Here is a 21380-nt window from a genome sequence, read left to right on the forward strand (position 1 = left end):
TTTTTGTATTTTAGTAGAGATGGGGTTTCACCATGTTGGCCAGGCTGGTCTCCAACTCGTGACCTCAAGTGATCCACACTGCTGGGATTACAGGTGTAAGCCATGGCACTCAGCCGTTTTTTGTTTTTTTTGTTTGTTTTTTTTTTTAGAAATGGAAGTCTTGCTATGTTGCCCAGGCTGGACTCGAATACCTGGCTTCAAGCAATCCTCCCACCTGAGCCTCCCAAGTAGCTGGAACTACAGGTCCATGCCACTGTGCCCTGCCTGACTTTTTAATTGGGGTCCACAGGGAGGGAAGGGGATAGTCTAGAGAGGTGGGGTCTCATGGGCCACTTTTCCATTTTACAGATAAGCCACGGAGAGGTGAAACAACCTGCCTAGTGCCACCCAATACATAAGTGGCAGAGCTGGGAGTAGAAACCAGGAGACTGGTGCCACTTTGGGGTCCTCCCGTTCCCAGAGCCTCAGCACTGTCTGTGATAACATGCTCCATAATGTAATGATGACAATGGCCAGTGCTAGCTGTGCCAGGTATTGGCTTTCACAGGGATCATCTTATTTTATTAAGGAATCTGTGGGAGGGATTCCTAGTACCACCACTTAAAGACCTGGATGCTGAAGCACAGAGGGGTTGCTGTCAAGGCTGATGTGTCAAGGTCACACAGCTACAAAGTGGCAAAGCCGGGATTTGAACCAAGTTTGGCTTGACTCCAGAGCTCATGCTCTTACTATTATGAAGTGTGTCTCTTTCTCTGAAACCGTTGTGGCCACACCATGGGACCAGCAGACCATTGGAGAGGGAAAGGAGAGTGCCCTGGGAAGGACTTGTGCCCAGGGTTTGCCCTCTGGCCAGGTCCCCAAGTCACAGGAGCCATGGCCTGGCCTGGGTCTATCAAGTTCTGCTTATGGGTGGATGGAAGCTGCTTCTAAACATAGGGAGGGAGGAGTCACATTAAACATGGAGTTTTCCCACCCTGTGTGCCATTTCCCTCAGCTTCTCCTGAAGGCGCCCTCCTTGCCCTTGCAGACTCGGTGAGGTGCTGCCCCCACCAGCAAGTCCTCCCTGATGTCCCCTGAGGAAATGGCGATCCCTCCTCTGCCCCTTGGCACCGCGTTGAACATTTGGGGATAGACGGACCAGCTTTACAAGCCCCAGCTTCACCACTGGCTCACCAGCCGCCTGCAGCCCCCGCCCCCGCCTGCCCTCCAGTCTGTGAAATGGGAAGACAGCCCTGCCTCACAGAATCTTTGCAAGGAGGAGCAGCGGCGTCCTAGGAGCAAGCACCTGGCGACCAGTGGGCCCCCGCCACTCGCTCATTCTCCTCCTTGTCCTTCTCCTGGCTTGCTCCCCGTTCTCTTCTCGACACCCCCGCCCCGCGCCTGGCACGGCGCCCGGAGCGCCCCAGCCGCCCAATCCCGGCTCTCGGCCCTGACTTCCTGCCCGCCGGGCTCCCTCGGCACGTGCCCCGCGCCCCCTGGGACCGCGCGCCCTCCCGCCCAGAGCCCGGCCTGGGGGCGCGGGTCGCTCCGGCTCGGAGGTAGGGTCGGCGGGGGCCCGGCGGGCCGGCTGCGGCGGCGGGAAAGGGACGCTGCCCCTTTAAGGTGCCACCGCCGCGTGGCAGGGAAACAGCTTGTGCCAGCCCCATTCCGCCCGGCTCCGCTCGCTACAAGAAACACAATGCATAACAATCAGGCGCGCGCTTGGAGCCGTGCCACGCGGCGGGGGCGGGGCGGGGCCGGGAGCCGGGCGGGGCGGGGACACCGGGGTCGCGACCCCCGACCTGAGTCCTGGGCCTGCAGAGGAGTCCGGCCCCGCGCTCCCGGGCACGGCCGCCCTGCGCCCCAGCGAGGTGCCCCGGGGCCCCCCCGCCTCGCCCGCGCTTGCCTCCCCTCCCTCCCCGCCATCGCGCTCCCTACAAAGTTCATTCCCACTAACTCTTTTCCAGGCCACTTCCCCCTCACATCTGACAATCGGGGCCCCTCATTCTCCCAGTAATCACTCCACTGCACTAATTGCACATGCAAATATGCAAATGCGTATTAATTAATTACTATACTAATTAGTTCTGTGGTATTTGCGAGTAATAAATCATTGGATGGGAGCGAGGAAGCTGGAGACCTGGCCCATTTTCATTCTGCATAAAATTTTAATGGTCTCTCTGGCTGATCCGGGACGGCAGCGCGCGGAAAGGCTCTTAAAGGGCCAGTGGCGGCGGGAAGGGGCAGCGGCGGGAATCGCCTGTGATCCCGGCGGGGACTGGAGCCCCGGACGGGCTTGGAGATGCGGCCTCACGTTCTGCAGGGGCCATCTCTGGCGTGCAATGGCTTTTGCTTCCCACTCTGGGGCTCAGTGTCCTCCCGAGTGGCTTCTAAGGAGAGAACCTGGGCGGGGACCAGGAAGCTGAGCTCGGATTCTTTAATAAAGGAAAGAGTTCTAGGAGATGTGAGAGGCCAGTGCCAAGGCTTTGGGGCCCCAGGTAGCCTGGGAGACTGCAATGAAGACTCCATCTCCTGGATGGCTGAGTAAACTGAGGCACAGGTCAGGCCAATCTTAGCTCCCACCCCTCTTCTCCCAAGGGAAGGGAAGCTAGAAGGATGTTCTGGGTGGTCCCGGCCTTTTCTTGTATCTGATGGGGGCCACAAGGTTGGGGGTGCCTCCAGCTTTCCCCTTCCACATGATTAAACCGCTGCCCCGCCCCCATGGGCACCAGCTGGCACCCTGGCAGAGTAGCCCTGGGCTTGAGTGGGCCCTGGGGACCCTGCTTTATTTCCAGGAGGTAGTCAGGACCCGGGCACAGGGAGGGGGCTGGCTGCTTTGCAGGGCCATTGACTAGGGGAGGCAGAGGGAACCAGTTGTGCACATGCCAGGGTCTAGGAGGATGCCAGAAGTGCCAGAAGTGGGCACACTGAAGAGGTGGGGACTGTGGGCTTGTCCTGAGCCGGGATTCCCCGTGCCAGGGTCTCCAGTCTGTTTCTGCTTACCCTCTAGCCTTCTGCCATCAAAAAGCCCCTGGACGAGGCACAGCCTAAGGAGGGCCACTGCTCTAGTGGGGGCCGATGATAATGACAGCAACTAACAAGACTATTAACTGAGCAAACATTTATTTAGCTGGAGAACTGTTCAGCAAGCTCTAGGTGCTTCACGACCCCCGAGTGACACAGGGTCTGTTAACAGTCTCTGTTTTAAGGATGGGGAAACAGGTGCACATGAAGGTTAAGCAACCTGCTCAAGGTCACCCAGCTGTGAGTAGTGGAGTGGAGTTTGAACCCAGACAGTCCAGCTCTGGCATCTGGGTTCCTTCCAGCACACCACCTCTCGCCACCACCATTTCTGCATCTCCTGCTCTGAACCAAGTCCTGTGCTAAGAACATCATGGACAGTATCCCATCCAACCCTTGCAGCAACCCCAGAAGGTAGGTTCTGGGATTATCTCCATGTGGAACCTGAGGTTCAGAGAGGTTGAATAAGTTGATCTGCAACACATGGGGAGGATGCGGCAAGGCCACGCTCACACCCGGCCTGTGCGAGGGCAGAGTCCAGCAGAGTCCCCTGGCCTTCTGATCCCTCCCCATCGCTGTCCCTGCTGGAATCTCAGCCTCTTGGAAGAGCAGGAGGGCATCTCAGCAGCCCCTGCTGACTAGAGAAATGGAAGGGCTGGGCTGGGCTGGGCACAGGGGCTCATGCCTGTAATCCCTGTATTTTGGGAGGGAAAGGTGGGCGGATTATGTGAGGTCAGGAGTTCAAGACCAGCCTGGCCAACACGGTGAAATCTGTCTCATATGAAAATACAATAAAGTCAGCCAGGTGTGGTGACGTGAGCCTGTAGTCCCAGCTACTTGGGAGGCTGAGGCAGGAGAATAGTTTGAACCCAGGAGTTAGAGGTTGCAGTGAACCAAGATCACATCACTGCACTCCAGCCTGGGTAACAGAGCGAGACTCTGCCTCAAAAAAAAAAAAAAAAAAAAAAAAAAAAAAAGAGAGAGAGAGAGAAATGGAAGGGCTTTCAGTTAGGTGGTATGGTGGGGAGAACTTGCTTCTTGACAGGTGGGGGCTCTGGGAGCTGTGCTGTGATGGAACCTTTTCCTCCTTTCCCAGAAGCGGTCCAAGGAAGGGCCATGGCTGTGTAGCGGGGGATGAGTGGGGATGGGGGTGGAGGGATGGGGGAGAACAGAAGAGCCCAGAATGATAAAGCCTCATGAGGACCACATAACCTGGGAATCCTGGTCGAGTTTTAAAAATTTTGTCCCTGATAGGCCGGGCACGGTAATCCCAGCACTTTGGAAGGCCGAAAGATGGGCAGATCACTTGAGGTCAGGAGTTTGAGACCAGCCTGACCAACATGGTGAAACCCCATCTCTACTAAAAATACAAAAATTAACCAGGTGTGGTGGGGGGGGCGGTGTGTGTATCTCCGATACTTGGAAGGCAGAGTCAGGAGAATTGCTTGAACCCAGGAGGCAGAGGTTGCAGTGAGCCAAGATGGCATTCCTACCTGCCCCCCCCACCCACTTGCCCTGGAAATCTCTTGGGCATCTCCACCTCAAGAATTGCTATTTGAAGGCCGGGCGCAGTGGCTCAACCCTGTAATCCCAACACTTTGGGATGCCGAGGCGGGTGGATCACGAGGTCAAGAGATCGAGACCATCCTGGTCAATATGGTGAACCCCGTCTCTACTAAAAATACAAAACATTAGCTGGGCATGGTGGCACGTGCCTGTAATCCCAGCTATGCAGGAGGTTGAGGCAGGAGAATTGCCTGAATCCAGGAGGCGGAGGTTGCAGTGAGCCGAGATCATGCCATTGCACCCCAACCTGGGTAACAAGAGTGAAACTCCGTCTCAAAAAAAAAAAAAAAAAAAAAAAAAAAAAAAAAAAAAAAGGAATTGCTATTTGGGTTTCCTATTTGGGTTTTTCAGGACCTTTGGCCTCCAGCAGAGGGATGAGAAGATAATATTAAGCATCACTTTGTAATAAATCACTTGTGTTTTTAAACTGTGGGCTTATGAGCATCAACTTACTTAATTTTTACAATTCCGTTGTTATCCCCATTTTATAAATGGAGACACTAAGGAAGGAGAGGTTAAATGACTTAGCCAAGGTCACACAGCTAATAAGTGGTAGAATTGGGACTTGAACTTCAGAGCTGTGGTGCTTCACCTCCCTGCTCACTCTGAGCTTGTGACTACAGGGGCATGGCCAGATTGACCCCTTGCCCAGCAGAGTCAGGGAGCATGGTGGCAGCTGGCCTTTCACCCTGGGTGCCTTTGGAACTTGCAGCTGCAAGGAGAAAGAAAAGTCCTCAAGCCCGCAATTCACATGGCCCCACTGCACATCCCCATGTGGATTTTCATGCCCCCCACCCTTTTTTGAGACTGAGTTTCACTCTTGTTGCCCAGGCTGAAGTGCAATGGTGCAATCTCAGCTCACCAAAGCCTCCACCTCCCGGGTTCAAGCGATTCTCCTGCCTCAGCCTCCTGAGTAGCTGGGATTACAGGCATGTACTACCACGCCCAGCTAATTTTGTATTTTTAGTAGAGACAGGGTTTCTCCATGTTGGTCAGGCTGGTCTTGAACTCCCCACCCCAGGTGATCTGCCTACCTCTGCCTCCCAAGGTGCTGGGGTTACAGGCATGAGCCACTGCACCTGGCCCATGGTGCCTTTTATATGCTAGTAGAAGCTGGGCAAAGTGAGTGTTCAGGTGGCCCCAATCCCTCCTCATCAGAGCCTCAGGACGGGTGGGCACTGGGAGCTCCAGAGCAGGATGCTATCCCAGCATCCCTTGCCCCCTCTCAGCCCACTCTTGAGAGCACAGTAGGCTCAGGGAGTGTGTTAGCATCTGTCAGGGGGACCACCCTGAAACGGAACACTGGGATTCCCGTGCTCTCAGGATCCCGTTACCTCCCTGTGGCTCGGGGGAACTTTTCCAGGGAATCTGGACACCCTCATCCTCCAGAACTAGAGAAACTCTTGACTCCCACTTTTCGGACCTGGAATTTGGGTGGGGTGTGGGGGTTGTGGGACTTAGGGAGGGATGGCCTTTGGGCTGCAGCCCATTAGGAAGGAAATCCCATCCCTGTCTCAGCACTCCATTGAAGACCAGAGAAGCTGGGTTCATCGGGGTCCACACCCCCTCCACACCGCAAGATGCCCAGTTTCTGGGTGAATGGGGCAAGTGGGAGAGGTTGGGGGAAGAAAGCAAGACGGGCAGGCTGGCGGCTCTGAGCTTCTCTATGCAGCCCCCGGGGCCGGGTGCCTGGGCAGGAGGAAGGGGCAGAGCAGCTGCTGGCGATTTATTAAGCAGTCACGGAAAAATTGGTTTATAAATTAACAGCTGTTTTAACTTTAGGGCCTCTTCTTCAGGGAATGGAAGCAGCCGACTGGACCGGGATCGGAGTGTGTGTGAGGCTGGTGGAGGGAGTGGGAGGAGGCGGGCTCCAGCAGCTGGCATTCTTCAGGGGCAGCCTCAGCTGGCACCTCGGGGGGCACCAGGCAGTGGCCAGAGCAGGGGGTCTCCAGGTGCCGGAGGCTGAGGCTGCCCCCGCTGTGGGCTGCAGTTTGCTCTCTTCTCAACAACCTCCTAGCTCCCACCTGGGGGCGCCAAAGGGCACAGATACTGCTGTACTCGTTTGTGGCACCAGAGGGCAGCCTCCACACATCGATTTCTGCAGCTCCTGAGATCGGTCCAAACGGGAGGGACTGAGCAAGAGAGGAGCCCGCTGCAGCCCGTGCAAGCGATCTTCCACGCGTCCATCCTGAATGTGTTAAAGGCAGCGGCAAAGAGGGAGGGCTCTGGAGTTAGACTGTTTGAACCCAGGCTCTGGGCAAAAGCTGCTGAACCTCTCAATCTAATAGCCTCATCTGTGAATTGGAACGATACTAGCGAGGATTAAATGAGAGTGCATAGGAAGGGCCTAGCCCGGTGCAGAGGAAATGCTTCATATATGCCACCGTTGTTGATTTCGGACTCATGTCTTCATTTATTCATTCATTCCTCAAACCATCCTCTCTGCATCATGCAGTGCCTGCTGTATTCTGGGTACTGTGGCAGGTCGGTGATTATGTAAAGAAAGATGGCGGCCAGGGGCGGAGGCTCACGCCTGTAATCCCAGTCTTTTGGGAGGCTGAGGCGGGAGGATCACTTGAGCCCAGGAGTTTGAGACCAGCCTGGGTAACAAAGTGAGACCCTACCTCTTCAAAAAATAAAAAATAAAAAAACTAGCTGGGTGTAGCGGTGCACATCTGTAGTTCCAGCTACACAGAAGGCTGAGGCAGGAGGATCGTTTGAGCCTAGGAGGTCGAGGCTGCAGTGAGCCGTGATGGCATCACTGCACTCCAGAGCAAGACCCTGTCTACAAAAAAAAAAAAAAAAAAAAAGAAAGAAAAAAAGGTGAGAAAGACAAGTATCAAAATAGTGTGTTAGGTTATGACACACCAATGAGGGGAGAAGGGAGATTGACTTGGTTGGAGCAAAAACAGCTGTTCTGGGAGATAGAAACATTGTATATCTGTATTGCGGTGGTCAAATGCTATATAAATTCCCAAAATCTCATTGAAATGTATATTTAACACTTTATTGTATGCAAATTGTAACTCAACAAAGCTGATTCCAAAAAAAGCACCTAAACACCCAATGTGAATTTACTGAATGGGCAAAGGGATGGACGATGGGTGAATGAATAAATGAACGAATGAGTGCATGTGCAAATGAGTGTCTCAGATGATTGTCCATCTGTCCTGGTGCCACCACTGCTCCTGCTGAGGGTGTCCTTGCCCTCTCCTCTCGGGTCCATGGGATTCCCCAGAGGATGAGGGCCTTGGAATTCCTCTTCCTCCTCCGCCCACACTCCTCCCTTCTCTCAAGGGCAGGGAAAGATGGCTCAGTGCTCCCAGCCAGCACTCCTTGGCTCTTCTAAGGGTGCTTCCTGGGGCTTCCAGGGCCTCCCTTCCAGCTGCCACATGCCAAGTCAGCCAGCTCCGGCTCAGCTCTGACGTAAGGTCACAGGTGCGATGCCCAACTCCAGACTTGCAGTGCCAGCAGCAGCTGCCCAAACCCTGGCCGACTCCGCCACCTGCTGGCTCTTTCCTGAAGCGCATCCCAAGAGCTCCGGGAAAGCTGAAACCTCGGTCAAGGGCTACCAGGAACCCTGCCCTGGCAGGGGCTTTATTTCTCCTCCTGTTGAATCATCACAGCCACCATATGAGGTGGGCTCTGAAGCGTAAGGACACTGAGGTACAGAGAGAATCTAAGAAATGTGTCCAAGTTCACACAGTAAGTTACAGACCTGAAATTCCTACCCAGGGCTGGACTTCCCAGGTGATACGTCCAGGTAAACACACCTTGCTTGGGAGAAGCAGGAGACAGATCCAAGTGTCCCTCCTCCCTGCAACCCGAGAAGAGGGCAAAGGCCTCACACCACCCTCCCAAATTTTCCCTCCAGAGGTGAATGCAGGGCCTCCAGCAATGGCGTGAAGATACATTATGGGAAAGACACGCCTCAAAAAAGCATGCTCAGACCTATGGTACATTAATAGACATCCTGCCATAAACTTTTTTTGTCAGTCCAAGTAGAAAGACCCACAGTTCAATCAGAGTTAAGTCAAACAAGGTCTTAAATTTGTTCCTTGGACCCAACCGCCTGTGCTTCTAACTCAAGAATAATAACCAAGGAGTGGCATATTATTTTTACATCTTATTTGCATATGATTAATTCTAAGTCAAAGTGAATGCAGGGCACCCTGGCCCCTTGCTTCTCAGCGCCCTCCCACCCCCACCCTGTGTGCCTGGCCACCTCCTCCAGCCCGGGCCTGCTGGGCTCCACTGTCCCCAGCAGCCCCTCCCAACTCCTTGCCCACCCCTCCCCCAGCTCCCAGGAGTCCCATTCCCTTCCTCCTCTGTCGCCCACGCAGCCCCCACCACCTGGCCACCCACCTGAAAAACTTTTCCCCAAGTTCTTGAGAAGTCGCGTAGGATCCAGGAGAGAAAAATCAAAGTAATAAAACCTCATTTAATTCCTAACGGAGGGCAGAGCTGCGAGCTGCAATTATCTTAATGCCGAGCTATTTTTACTCTCTCTCCATCTCTGTCTTCTGCCTTTCTCGGCTGTGAGGCTCGCTCTCTCCCTCTCTCTCTGCCTCCCTTTGTCTCTCTATCTCTCAAGTGTATTTTCTGTCTCTCTTTGCTTTCCCCTCCCTCCCCTCTAATCTCTCTCTCACATCCTGTCTCTGTGCAGTCTCTTCATCCTCCTTCCTGTCTGTCCCCGGTGTCTGTCCCTCTGTCAGCCAGTCCTCCCCACCCTTCTTGGCCCCAGGATTTAGATGCCAGAAGTGTGGGTGTCTGGGCACAGGCTGGGGGAGATGAACAAAGACCCTCCCTCTGCCCACAAAGACGTCATCTTCCAGGCCCAGGGAGGCTTCCCTGCCCTCATCTCCCTTCTCAGCTGCCCAGCCTGGGATCCAGGGAATGTTTCCTGATGTGGGGTCTTCCACAGCTCCAGTACGTTCAGCAGACCTCTGTAAATAAGCCCTCCTGCTGAAATAGAGCTCAGCTGCCATGTTCCCTGAGGCCTTTTCAGCCCCGATGAGCCCTGAGGTGCAACCGGTGGTGAAGCTTCTCTGCTCCCATCCTTTCATCGCCCTTCCAGCTGTCCCTTGTCCTCTTCATCCCTGTGATCCTTCCCTAGCACTTGAAGCCGAAAGTCCATTCCCCACCTCTGCCCACCCAGTGGCTGTTCAGGCCACTGCCTGGGCCGTGCCCTTCTCGTACCCCTTCTTCCTTTCAGGACCTCCTTATTTACCTTCCCAAGGCACTGCCAAACTGGCCTTTGCCACTCCCCACCACACCCCATCTTCGACAGAGGTTCTGGGCCAAGCCAGAGGCTGCCAGAGGTGCGTACACCCCTGGGCCCACAGCTTGGCATCCGGCTGTTTCCCAACAAGCATAGAAGTCAACAAACACACAGGGACTTGAGCCAGGCCTGGCGCCTGCCGACGTGGAGCTGGGTGGCCAGGACATCCCACTCCTATGAGCAACCCTCTGCCCCTCCTGCCACCCTTTTCCTCACCCCCAGAGCGGGCCCTGACCCCATTTCCAGAAGATTCCTCCGGCCTTTCACTCCACCAAGGACCCAGCTGCTGGGGCTGGGAGTGGAAAGCTGCAGAAGAATTGGGGTTAGGGAGGGCTCCTGGTGGTTCCAGGCCTGAGAGTGACCAGGAAAGAGGACGCCAACAAAAAGAGAGCCTCAGGAAGACATGCTGTGTACACGTTTCCACACGCACCCTCTCAGTGCTGGACAGAGGCATTCAGACCCTCTGCACAGCCCCACAGGGGGCAACAGCAGCTCCCACAAAGGCACCCAAGGCCAGGCCAGACAGACAGGGACTTTCTACCCACAGGGCCAGCTCCTCCCGTTTCCCCTCCAGAGACACAGACAAACACCTCTAGAGAGAGAGAGGCTCACACCTGTCTCCCCCAGCCCTGCTTCTGAATGCACCAAACTCACCCACGTGATGGCACGTGTACAGGCAGCCCTTAGACCCCCCAACTCTGGGCTGGCCCTGTCCTCCCCACCGCATTGGATCTGGGGAGGAAAGACAGGAGCCACGTGAACTCAGGGTACACCACGGCAGGGCGCATTCCCCTTCTCCCTCCCAGGAGTGCTCACACATCCACAACCTCATACCCCAGCATCTGCAAGGGGGGAGCTGTGGATACAGTCCCCCCACCTGCTGCAAGCTGGCACAGGCCTGCCCATCACCTTGACAGCCTCTGACATCCTCCCCCACACCCACACCCTCCCCCGTACACACGCAGTACTCCCACTCCCTGCCACTCACACCTGCAGCTTTGACACTCTGACACACTTACACAGACACACTCACACCACACCGAACCCCAACACGCACACTCCTCGGCTGTGGGCACCGAAGGCCCCTGGCACTCCCCTGCACACTCTCCCTGCCACGATGACTGACACGTGTCCTCCCACACATAACTCGGTCACACTCGCTCCCTTTCCAGGACACCCCCATTCACCGCGTGACAGGCTGGTACTCTCCCCATGACCTCACAGGTCTCCCTGAAACTCCCATTGCCAGGGCCATGAAGGGGTTAAAGCCAGAGTCCTGCCTCCCCGCTGCTCCTCTCCCCCTCACTCTCCCCCCTTTATCCTCTCTGCTGGACTCCATCAATAATGCAGCTTCAAGTTCTGGGGAGACCGCAGGGGGCCCCCCAGCCGGCTCCCCCGGGCCTTGGCTTCAACTCCCACCCTCCTCCCAGCCCCAGGAGAACACGATTCTCCGTGTTCATTGGCCACTTTCTCCTAAGCCCTCCCTCCGAGCGCCCGGGCACCAGTCCCAGGCGGAGGGGACTGGCTGAGGACCCCAAAGCCGGGACCCGAGCGGTGAGTCGGGCAGAGGCAGAGAGACAAACAGAGAAGAGGAGAGGCTGAGGGAGGGAGGTGGAGAAGGGCGGGAGAGGCAGAGAGGAGACACGCAGAGACACTCAGGAGAGGAGAGACACTCAGGAGGGGACAGACATCGAGACGCAGAGACACCCAGGCCGGGGAGCGCGAGGGAGCGAGGCACAGACCCGGCGCAGCAAGCGCGGCGGGCGAGCCCCGATCCCCGAGAGCCAGGGGGCGCGCCCAACCCGGGCGCCGACCCTCCTCCCGCTCCCGCGCCCTCCCCACGGCAGGCGCGGTATTTTTATCCGTGTGCGAACAGCTCTCCTCCTCCTCCCGCGGCACAGCCCGCCGCCTGCGCGGGGGAGCCCAGCACCTACTGCCGCCGGGACCCCGAGTCGCGCGCTCCAGCCAGCCACCCGCCCCGAGCGCCATGGACCCCAAGGACCGCAAGAAGATCCAGTTCTCGGTGCCCGCGCCCCCTAGCCAGCTCGACCCCCGCCAGGTGGAGATGGTAAGGGTCCCGCGCCCCACCCCCGCAGCGCCCCGGACACACCCCGCGGGGCTTCTCGGCGCTCCGGGGACGCTGCCCAGGCTGGACGGGCCTGGGGCTGGGGGCGCAAGGAGACCCGGGCTCTGCTTCGGCCAGGGTGGGGCGCGGGGCCGCGCGTGAAGTTCGCTGGAGACTCCTGCAACTTTTTCCGGCGGCCTCAGTCCCGATCCGGGGGGCCACAGAGTTCCCCGCAGTGAGGCTGGGGGCGCGGGGTCGGGCCGATTCCAGCCCGGCCGGGAGTGGGGTGGGGACGTCCTTTGGGCCCGGCACTGTCCCCAAAGGCTAGTCAGTCTTCTAGGCTACCACTGGTACCTCTCCGCCTGGCCCCAGCCCAGAGCTGGTCAGATGTGAGCAGCAGTGGACACTGACCCTGTCACACAGGGCGGGAGTGTGAGGTGGCCGTCGGGTGACCTCACTGCCCTCCCCCTCTCTAGTCCCCGCCTGTGTGCCTGGGCTGGGGTCGCCAGAACCTGGCTCTGACCTGCGACTGCTGTCAGGCCCCATAGCCCCAACCCCAGAAAGGGAAAGGTGACCAGTCACCATAAAGCTACACCTCCTCCCACAGACTACTGAGTCCTTGGGGGGCCTTCTTGGGGGCTGAGGGGCTTCCAAAGGTTGGAGAGTGCTGTGACAGAGGGCTCCACTCCCCATCCCCAGTGGAGCGGGGGTCACTTGTTGCTGAGATGCAGCTGGCTCCCCACTGAGCAGTGAGTGACCAGGGGGCCAAGTCATTTTGAGGGGTGATAGAGCGCAGGGGGTACAGTCCTAGGCCTCAGCAGCTTTGGGTCTGGAGGGTGGCATGGGAAACTTGGCAGGGGAGGTGGCAGTTTCAGCTTAACTCACCTGGTTCTCTTTATGCATTTCCCTGGAGCTCGACAGGGACCTAATTAACTAACAGTCGGTCTGATTGCCAAGCTGGTGGGGGGGACTGCTTAGCACCCGCCTCTCCCCATTCAGCTTGGCTCCTGTAGCAAGGAGGGCAACTTTTCATTTCTCACAAGGACCGGGTGAAGAGTTCTGCAGCCTTCCAGAGACTAGCAGAGGGGCCCAAACCCAGGACCCCAGAGAGGTCCCCAGGCCCCTTTGGGTCCCTGAGCCTCAGCTGGAAGTGGGGGGTGCTTGCAGTGCTCTGTCTCAGCCTCCTTCTGAAAAGCTGGATCCAGCTTGTTTGGAGCCCTTGAGCTGACCTTAGGTGGGACAGGGCCACGTGGTGCCATGGCCTGTGGGGCATCTTCCCCAGAGGGCCCAGCTCTGGCAGCTGGAGCTGTAGCCAGCTTTGGCTTCCGAGGTCTGATGTTTTCAGACACTGGGGAGAGGAGGGCCTTAGTGGGAGAAGATAGAAAGGAGGTGTCTGCTCTGGGGTAGCCGTGGAGTGGCACAGGCATGGGCTGGGGGTCAGTGACTGGGGCTTTACTTGTCCTTTGTACTTAGTGTGCTGTGTGGCCTTGAGCACATTACTAAACCTCTCTGAGACTTGCTTTTTCACCTCTATAAAATGAGGGGGTTATGTGAGCTACAGTTCCTTTTGGCTCTGACAGACCTTGATTCAAAGGTTCCCTGGGGATTCCAAAGCACTGTTTGTTCCCTGCTGCCTGGGGGTGGGGGTGGGGGTGGGCTGCAGGTGTCTCTCACCCCTCCCTCCATCCTTAGATCCGGCGCAGGAGACCAACCCCTGCCATGCTCTTCCGGCTCTCAGAGCACTCCTCACCAGGTAGGCCCCTTGCCCGCCCACTTAGCCTTGGCCGAACTCTAGATCTGATGCCTTCCTGGGGGCCCTGCCAAAGTCCCATGAACAGGAGTCACTGGGGAGTGGGTAAGGTCTGGGAACCCAACTCTACTGGCTTTATTTATTGACATGACACCTCCCAGCCCCAGGAGGGAGAGAGCACCCTTTTCTTGTTCCCAGAGATTGAGACCTTGGGGAAAATAATCGGCTTCTTTCTCTCTCTCTTCTCTCTTCCTCCTCCCTTGATTCATATGGCTTTGGTGGCCTTCCTCAGAAGAGGAGGGCTCCCCGCACCAGGTGAGTTTCCTGGCGCAGCTGGAAGGAGGGATGCCTGGGCCCTTTGGGGTGGGCTGGATGGGTGCCTGCAGTGCCAACCAACCAGTATGGGGTGCCACCCAGGAGGACAATTAGCATATTAATGGGCACTCCTCTGAGAGTGCCTCATGCCAGGGTGCTCCAGCAGAACCTCCTCTGCTCAGACTCAGGGTGGGAATTGCAGGACCTAGAGTCCTGCCCTAAGCCAGGCCACGGCTTATGGGGACCCTCCCAAAGCCACAGGATGGGGAGGCTCAGCCTAGATGCGGGACCCATTAGCAGAGGCTAAATCAGTCTGCTTGGGTTGCCATGGGTGAGATGGAATGGAGGGAGGGTAAAGGCAAGGGAACTCTGTTGAGCTCCTCTAACTTGGCATTTCCCCTGGCAGAGAGCCTCAGGAGAAGGGCACCACCACAAGTCGAAGAGAGCCAACCCCTGTGCCTACACACCCCCTTCACTGAAAGGTACTATCCCCCCATTGACCTGCCTGGCTACCCCCTTGATCCCTGGAACTCGGCAGAATGCTGGGGGAGCTTTTGTTAGTGGAGTGGGACTGTTCGCCACACACAGCCCGCTGTCAGCATGGTGCAACAACCCAACGTAAAGACCAATTCTTTCTCAGCCTGGTCTTGCAAAACACAGGAGCCCCAGGCTGCGAAGGGCAGCTGTGGGCCTTAACATTGGGTTGTGGGCTTGAAAGAAAAGAGATGGCTGGCCCAAGAAAACCAGCAGGTGGCCGGGCGCGGTGGCTCAAGCCTGTAATCCCAGCACTTCGGGAGGCCGAGGCGGGTGGATCACAAGGTCAAGAGATCGAGACCATCCTGGTCAACATGGTGAAACCCCGTCTCTACTAAAAATACAAAAAATTAGCTGGGCATGGTGGTGTGTGCCTGTAATCCCAGCTACTCAGGAGGCTGAGGCAGGAGAATTGCCTGAACCCAGGAGGCGGAGGTTGCGGTGAGCCGAGATCGTGCCATTGCACTCCAGCCTGGGTAATGGAGCGAAACTCTGTCTCAAAAAAAAAAAAAGAAAACCAGCAGGTATCCGCGTGGAAAGGACTCCATCTGCAGCTCCTCTTCACCAGCCTGTGCTGGATCACCTCCCACCCCTGCTCATGGGGGGGGGCACCTTCCCCTGTGGGCTGCACCCCTGCCCTCCCCTCCCATTTGCATGCCATTTGCACAGATCTATATACTGGTCTCCTCTTTCCTGCTTCCCTTTCTCCATGGAAAAGCAAGCCATTCCTTTTGTACACACTGACTGAACACCTAGTATATGCCAGGCAGAGTTGGTGGGCACTGAGCAGAATAAGAGTCAGATTTGGTCCCTGCCCCCTTGGGGCTCTTTGCCTCGAAGGGTCAGGGAGGGTCCAAGTAAGGTGGCTCATTCCCACAATCCCAGCGCTTTGGGAGACCAAGGTGGGAGGACTGCTTGAGCCTAGTAGTTTGAGACTAGCCTGGGCAATACAGTAAGATCCCCATCTCTACTTAAAATTTAAAAAGTGAGCTAAACATAGAGGTGCACACCTGTAGTCCCAGCTACTTGGGAGGCTGAAACAGGAGGATTGTTTGAGTCCAGAAGTTTGAGGCTGTGGTGAGCTATGATCACACCACTGTGCTCCAGCCTGGGCTACAAAATGAGATCCTGTCTCAGAAAAAAGAGGGGGTCAAGGAGGGTACACAAAGGTGTCTCAGTTTGGATTTGAAGGATCATAGGAATTTAACAGGCAGGCAAGGGCATCCAGGTCCAGGAAGAGGGAAGAAGGTATATGCAGAGGAAATTGCGAGTCAGAGGGGGACTTTGTAGCCAACCTGGAGGAGACTTCGTTTCTGGCCAGGGAGCTGGGGGGATATACCTGAAGGAGATTGGAGCGCCTCTTCCTAACAAAGCCCTGATGCCTACCAACCCCCACCTCGACTCCTGCCTGGGGCTCTTCCTGCCTGGCCAGCCCCCTCTTTCCCACAGAGGTGGGGAGGGAGTGCTGCCTGAAGAGTATGCTGGCAACTGCCTTGGAGAGGGTTTGATAAGTTCCCAGCACCAGCCAAGGTCAACAGGTGTACCTGTCGGCCCACTTGCCAGGGCTGGAGACAGAAAGGAGAGGCTGGGAAGGGAGGAGAGAAGGGCAGGGGTTATTTCTCTTCCCCCAGGGTAGGAAAATGAAGGGTCAGAGCTGCAGCAAGTGGGCAGCCTGGCTCAGCACCCACAGGGCTGTGAGGAAGGGCCCCAAAGCAGGCATGAGGGAGAAAGTGGCAGAAATCCCTCTCCCTTCCACCTTGGGCTCAGTGGGGAGAGGCCGGGTGGATGTGAGCAGAAGACCTGGGCTCTTGACTGTGCGCCTGGGTGCGCAGGCCGGGATGAAGATGTGAGGGCCAGGGCGCTACCATGCACCTCGAAGTGGCCAAAAATGTGCACCCACCCTATTGCCCCTTTCAGCCTCATCTTAGGGAGTCCAGGTGAGTGGAGGCAGGGAAGAGGAAAGGGATCAGGAGAGGGGTGGCCAGTCTGGGGCTAGGCTGGGGACCTCCAAACTGAAGAAGGGAGACTTGGGCTGGGGGGAGTTCAGGGCCCCACAGATGGGGGCAGAGATGGAGGCAGCCTGGAGGGAGGGCTGGGGAGACCCCAGAGAGCCCAGGAGGCACGAGGGAGGTGGGGGAGGTGAGGGAGGCTCACGGGGCACCAGCACAGGCACTGCGCACACCTTCTGTTGTCACCGCGGCTCACGAACTGAACTCTCCTCCCCCGCTGGGGGAGAAGGAAGCGGAAGCTGCCCAGGCTGCCACCTGCTCCCCTGCCTTACCCTCTCCCCCGCAGCCCTCATGGACCCTTCTCTACCAGGAGGGCACCGTTTTGTAGGCTTCAGTCCATTTGTGGGCAAGGGAAGGTGTCTGGCAGGGCTGGGGCTTGTCAGGGAAGAATCGAGGGTCTTGGAGAGAGGGCACAGCACTAGGTCTTGGCCTGGGGAGTCGTGCTCCAAGGCCCGAGCTCTCAGACTTGGCTCAAGATGAAGCTGTGCCTCATCCCCAAGTTCAGGGCAGGGCGATTTATTGTGCTTTTATTGCCTGGATAGCTTGCCCAGAGCCAGCAGGAGGTACTGGGCTGGGAGCTGGGGGCTGGGTGGGGCAGCAGGCACATACAAAGCATCCTCTGTGCCTGTCCCCGAGTTGGCAGGAGCATGGCGCCCTGCTTGCTGTGCCGGAGGTTTCCAGCCTGGACCTACCCCCTGGGCCTTCTGAGGGGAGGCGACCAAGAAGGAGCTGCAGCAACTCCCCATCCCCCTGCCCCCAGTCCCTTGTCAGTGTCTTGTCTGTCTGTGGCCTGCGAACTTTGTGTTTCATATGCTCTAAGATTCTACCAGCTTCTGCAGCCTCTCCTCAGTGGGCCCTCACCCTCTGCCACTCTCCAGAACCCCTGGCCCCAGCCCCTTTCTCAAACCCCTTGCTCCTTTCCATCTTTTGGAAACTTCTCTCCAGCTGTCCACAGCGTTCCCTTCCCGGCCCTATCTGAGCAGGTCTTTAGGGGCTGGGGGGTTGCTTTCTAGGTCACCGCAGAGGGAGCTGGGAACCTGGGGATGTGGGTCAAGATTGTGGGGGCCGTATCTGAGCACACCACATCCCAAGGCGCACACTGCACTGGCTGCAAACTATGATGTCCTCGGCCTCAGAATTGTTCTGTCCCTTGGAGCCTGGGGCAGGAGTATGTGGGTTGGCATCTATGACTGGGCAGTGCCAGGGAGTAGGGACTGTGCGCTGCATAAGAGGTAGGATCAGGGAAAGCAGTGAGCCCTCAGCAGGCTGGGCACCCTCAGAAATGGCAAGTGGCAAATCCCCAGGCCCTGGCCCATATGCCTGGGCTTGAAGCTGGGAGACACAGTCTCCAGTATGGGTACTTGGCAAATCAAGCTCTCCAGCCAGAGAATGTTAAGCGGCTGTTGTGCCTGCCTGGTCTTGCCCAGCCTGGCCCCCTATGGTGTTGGGGAGCGGCCTGGTTGTAGCCTCCTGGGGGCTAGCAACTTGGGACAGCTTAAGATTGGGCCAAACATGATCAAATCTACCCCTGGCTGCCTCTGCCCTGGTCTGACCCCCATCAGGCTGACATGTAACCTTTGGCCTTTGAACTTGAGCCCCTGAGAGGATATTCTCTGCCCCAGGCCTATGGGAAGGAGGCTGGGGGCTAGGCCACACACTCTCCAGATCCATGGCTTCATTTGGCTGACCCTTGCCTTCCTGGGTCCCCTCTGTGCCAGCTGTGCAGCGCATTGCTGAGTCTCACCTGCAGTCTATCAGCAACTTGAATGAGAACCAGGTCTCAGAGGAGGAGGACGAGCTGGGGGAGCTTCGGGAGCTAGGTTATCCAAGAGAGGAAGACGAGGAGGAGGAGGAGGAGGAGGATGAAGAAGAGGAGGAAGAAGAGGATAGCCAGGCTGAAGTCCTGAAGGTCATCAGGCAGTCTGGTAAGCTGACGGGCCTATGACCTGTGGGTTAGGTGTGGGTGCTCCTTGAGTATACTGAGACGTCCCCTTCCAGTTCAGTGTCTCACACACGAAAACTGTAGCAACACCACCGGGCCTTGGGGTGCCTTGCGCTTAGCCCTACCTGAGACATAGGCTTCCTCCAAACTTGGCTCAGTCCCTCTCCCAATCAGGTTTTCCCTAATTTTTCCTCTTTTCCCTGAGAATTAAGGCCAAGGCTGTTCGGGGTTTGAGGCTAGAGCCGAAAAAGGACTTCCCACCTATGGCAGTAAGGGGTGTGACGACATTCAGGGATGGAGGGCCAAGAAAGTCCAGCACCTCCATCACCTGCAATTTTGAACCTAGGATGTGGTCTCTGCTGGGGTGCAGAGGGCTGCCTGATTTACCTGCCTTCTCCAGGACACTTGTCCGTTTCTCCCTTTTTCCTCCCTAGGATGGAGTGGGAGGGTGCCCTCTAGTGTTTAGATGTAGAATATAAACTTCAAGAACCAACCTGTCTTCTGCATCTCCAACCTCTGCTACCTGGGAGAGGGGCCAGGGAGGGGCCTAATACCTGTAACAGAAGGCCTTGCAGCCGGATGTTCCAGATCCAAACCACTCCACAAAAGTCCCAAGGCCCAGAGATTTTCTAGGCAGGAAGATTTCACCCCCTTCCATGGTTGAGTCTTCCATGCCTACCACATCTGTCCCTCCTAGGGCACATTAAACTTTTAGTCTCATTATTTATGGTAATACTGAACAGTAAACCACCTCTGCTAGAAGCTGTCAGCTCTTCCGCACAAACAAAATGCCTTGGGCGTTCTGCCTGCATATGTGGCAATGAGGGCACTGGCCATGGGAGCAAAAGCTGTTGCTGGGCTTCAGTCCCTTTGTGGGCAAGAGACAGGTGGAAGAGCTGAATCAGTTTCTACTGAGACTCCCCCAAAACAGGTGGAAAAGGGGTGAGAGGAGACTGTTCCCTCAGGAAAAGCAGCAGGTGGCTGGGCGAGGTGGCTCACGCCTGTAATCCCAGCACTTTGGGATGCCGAGGCTGGTGGATCACTTGAGGTCTGGAGTTTGAGACCAGCCTGGCCAACCTGGCAAAACCCCGTCTGTAATAAAAATACAAAAATTAGCCAGGCACGGTGGTGCATACCTGTAATCCCAGCTGTTTGGGAGGCTGAGGCAGGACAATCACTTGAACCTGGGAGGTGGCGGTTACAGCCAGCCAAGATCGCACTCCAGCATGGGCAACAAAGTGAGACTCCATATCAATTAATAAATTAAAAAAAAAAAAAAAGGCCAGGCACAGTGGCTCACGCTTGTAATCCCAGCATTTTGGGAGGCCAAGGCGGGCAGATCACGAGGTCAGGAGATTGAGACAATCTTGGCCAACATGGTGAAACATTTTTTTTCTTAAAAAAGAAATGCAGCAGGGCACTGGGTCAAATGTCAGGCCTATGATGGAGCAATACAAACCACCGCAACTTCTAGTGGCTCCTGGGCGCTGGCGCTGGGCTGGGCAGGGTATTCACTATTATATCTTGTTTAGGTAATCTACCCAATTTCCCCTTACTATTTCCTTCAGAAAGGTACCAGCTGATTTATCTAAGCCACATGGCTAGTCGCTGAGAGAGCTATTCTAGCCCAGTGCCCTCTCCATGCTGCCAGGATGCCCATGGAAAGCTTAGCTTCAGCCATCAGAGACTTAGCTTGTACTCCAGGACAGCCCGATAGATAAGCAGAGCCTGTCTTCTTATCCCCTCTTTCCCACCAGCTGGGCAGAAGACAACCTGTGGCCAGGGTCTGGAGGGGCCCTGGGAGCGTCCACCCCCTCTGGATGAGCCGGAGAGAGATGGAAGCTCTGAGGACCCAGCACTAAGTGGTGAGGCTTGGGAGTGTGGAATGGGGAGCCAGGGCTGGGATCTTGGTGAGTGGGGCCAGGCTGAGTCCCTCTCTGCTTGCCTTTTAGAGCCTGGGGAGGAACGTCGGCGCCCTTCCCCCTCTGAGCCTGGCACATAGGCATTCAGCCCTGCATCTCCCAGGAAGAAGTGGAGGGGACATCGCTGCTCCCCAAAAACCCACTCTATCCTCGCCCTGTTTTGTGCCCTTCCCCTTGCCTGCTAGGGCTGTGGCTTCTGACTTCTAGAAGACTAAGGCTGGTCTGTGTTTGCTTGTTTGCCCACCTTTGGCTGATGCCCAGAGAACCTGGGCACTTGCTGCCTGATGCCTACCCTGCCAGTCATTCCTCCATTCACCCAGTGGGAGGTGGGATGTGAGACAGCCCACATTGGAAAATCCAGAAAACCAGGAACAGGAATTTGCCCTTCATAATTCTACTCCCCAGATCCTCTCCCCTGGACACAGGAGACCCACAGGGCAGGACCCTAAGATCTGGGGAAAGGAGGTCCTGAGAACCTTAAGGTACCCTTAGATCCTTTTCCATCCCCTCGTCTATGGAGGATTCCAAGTCACCACTTCTCTCACTGGCTTCTACTAGGGTCCAGGACTAAGGCGTCTTTCTCCACAGCCTCAACATTTTGGAAATCTTCCCCTTATCACCCTTGCTCCTCCTGGGTCCCTGGAAGAGGGACTGGCAGAGACTTCTTTGTTGCGTTTCGTTTGTGCTTTGATGCCAGGAATGCCGCCTAGTCTATGTCCCCAGTGGGGCACATAGTGGGGGGTGCTAGGTTTTCCTTGTCCCCCAGCTGCTCTGCCCCCTTCCCCTTCTTCCCTGACTCCAGGCCTGAAACCCTCCCGTGCTGTAATAAATCTTTGTAAATAACTGTGCTGAGACTTCTCATTCAGGGGAAGCTGGAGGAAAAGTGAGGTTATGGGGCGTCCTGATAGGGAAGGCAGGTGGTCAACCAAGGGTTAGGGCTTTGAGCCTACTGTCCAGTCCTCTAGTCTAGGAGTCTTTCTTGCAGACAACAGGCTC

General features: G+C 56.5%; 1 protein-coding gene across 3 annotated transcripts; it reads left to right on the forward strand.

Moving 5' to 3' along the window:
• Positions 1-11191: 11191 nt before the first annotated feature.
• On the forward strand, positions 11192-21228 carry PPP1R1B (protein phosphatase 1 regulatory inhibitor subunit 1B). 3 transcript variants are annotated; one of them, XM_010330699.3, is made up of 8 exons: positions 11192-11401; positions 11724-11915; positions 13605-13665; positions 13955-13977; positions 14384-14459; positions 18239-18445; positions 20220-20327; positions 20415-21228. In XM_010330699.3, exons 1-8 carry the CDS (start codon positions 11192-11194, stop codon positions 20462-20464), a joined length of 927 nt encoding a protein of 308 aa, XP_010329001.3. In that variant the 3' UTR covers positions 20465-21228. The 3 variants fall into 3 exon arrangements, with proteins under 3 accessions (XP_010329001.3, XP_010329000.2, XP_010328999.2); XM_010330698.3 differs by having other exon boundaries at positions 11332-11401; positions 11749-11915; XM_010330697.3 differs by having other exon boundaries at positions 11335-11401; positions 11695-11915.
• Positions 21229-21380: the final 152 nt, after the last annotated feature.

The sequence above is a fragment of the Saimiri boliviensis genome, chromosome 17, assembly GCF_048565385.1.
Source record: "Saimiri boliviensis isolate mSaiBol1 chromosome 17, mSaiBol1.pri, whole genome shotgun sequence".
Taxonomy (NCBI): domain Eukaryota; kingdom Metazoa; phylum Chordata; class Mammalia; order Primates; family Cebidae; genus Saimiri; species Saimiri boliviensis.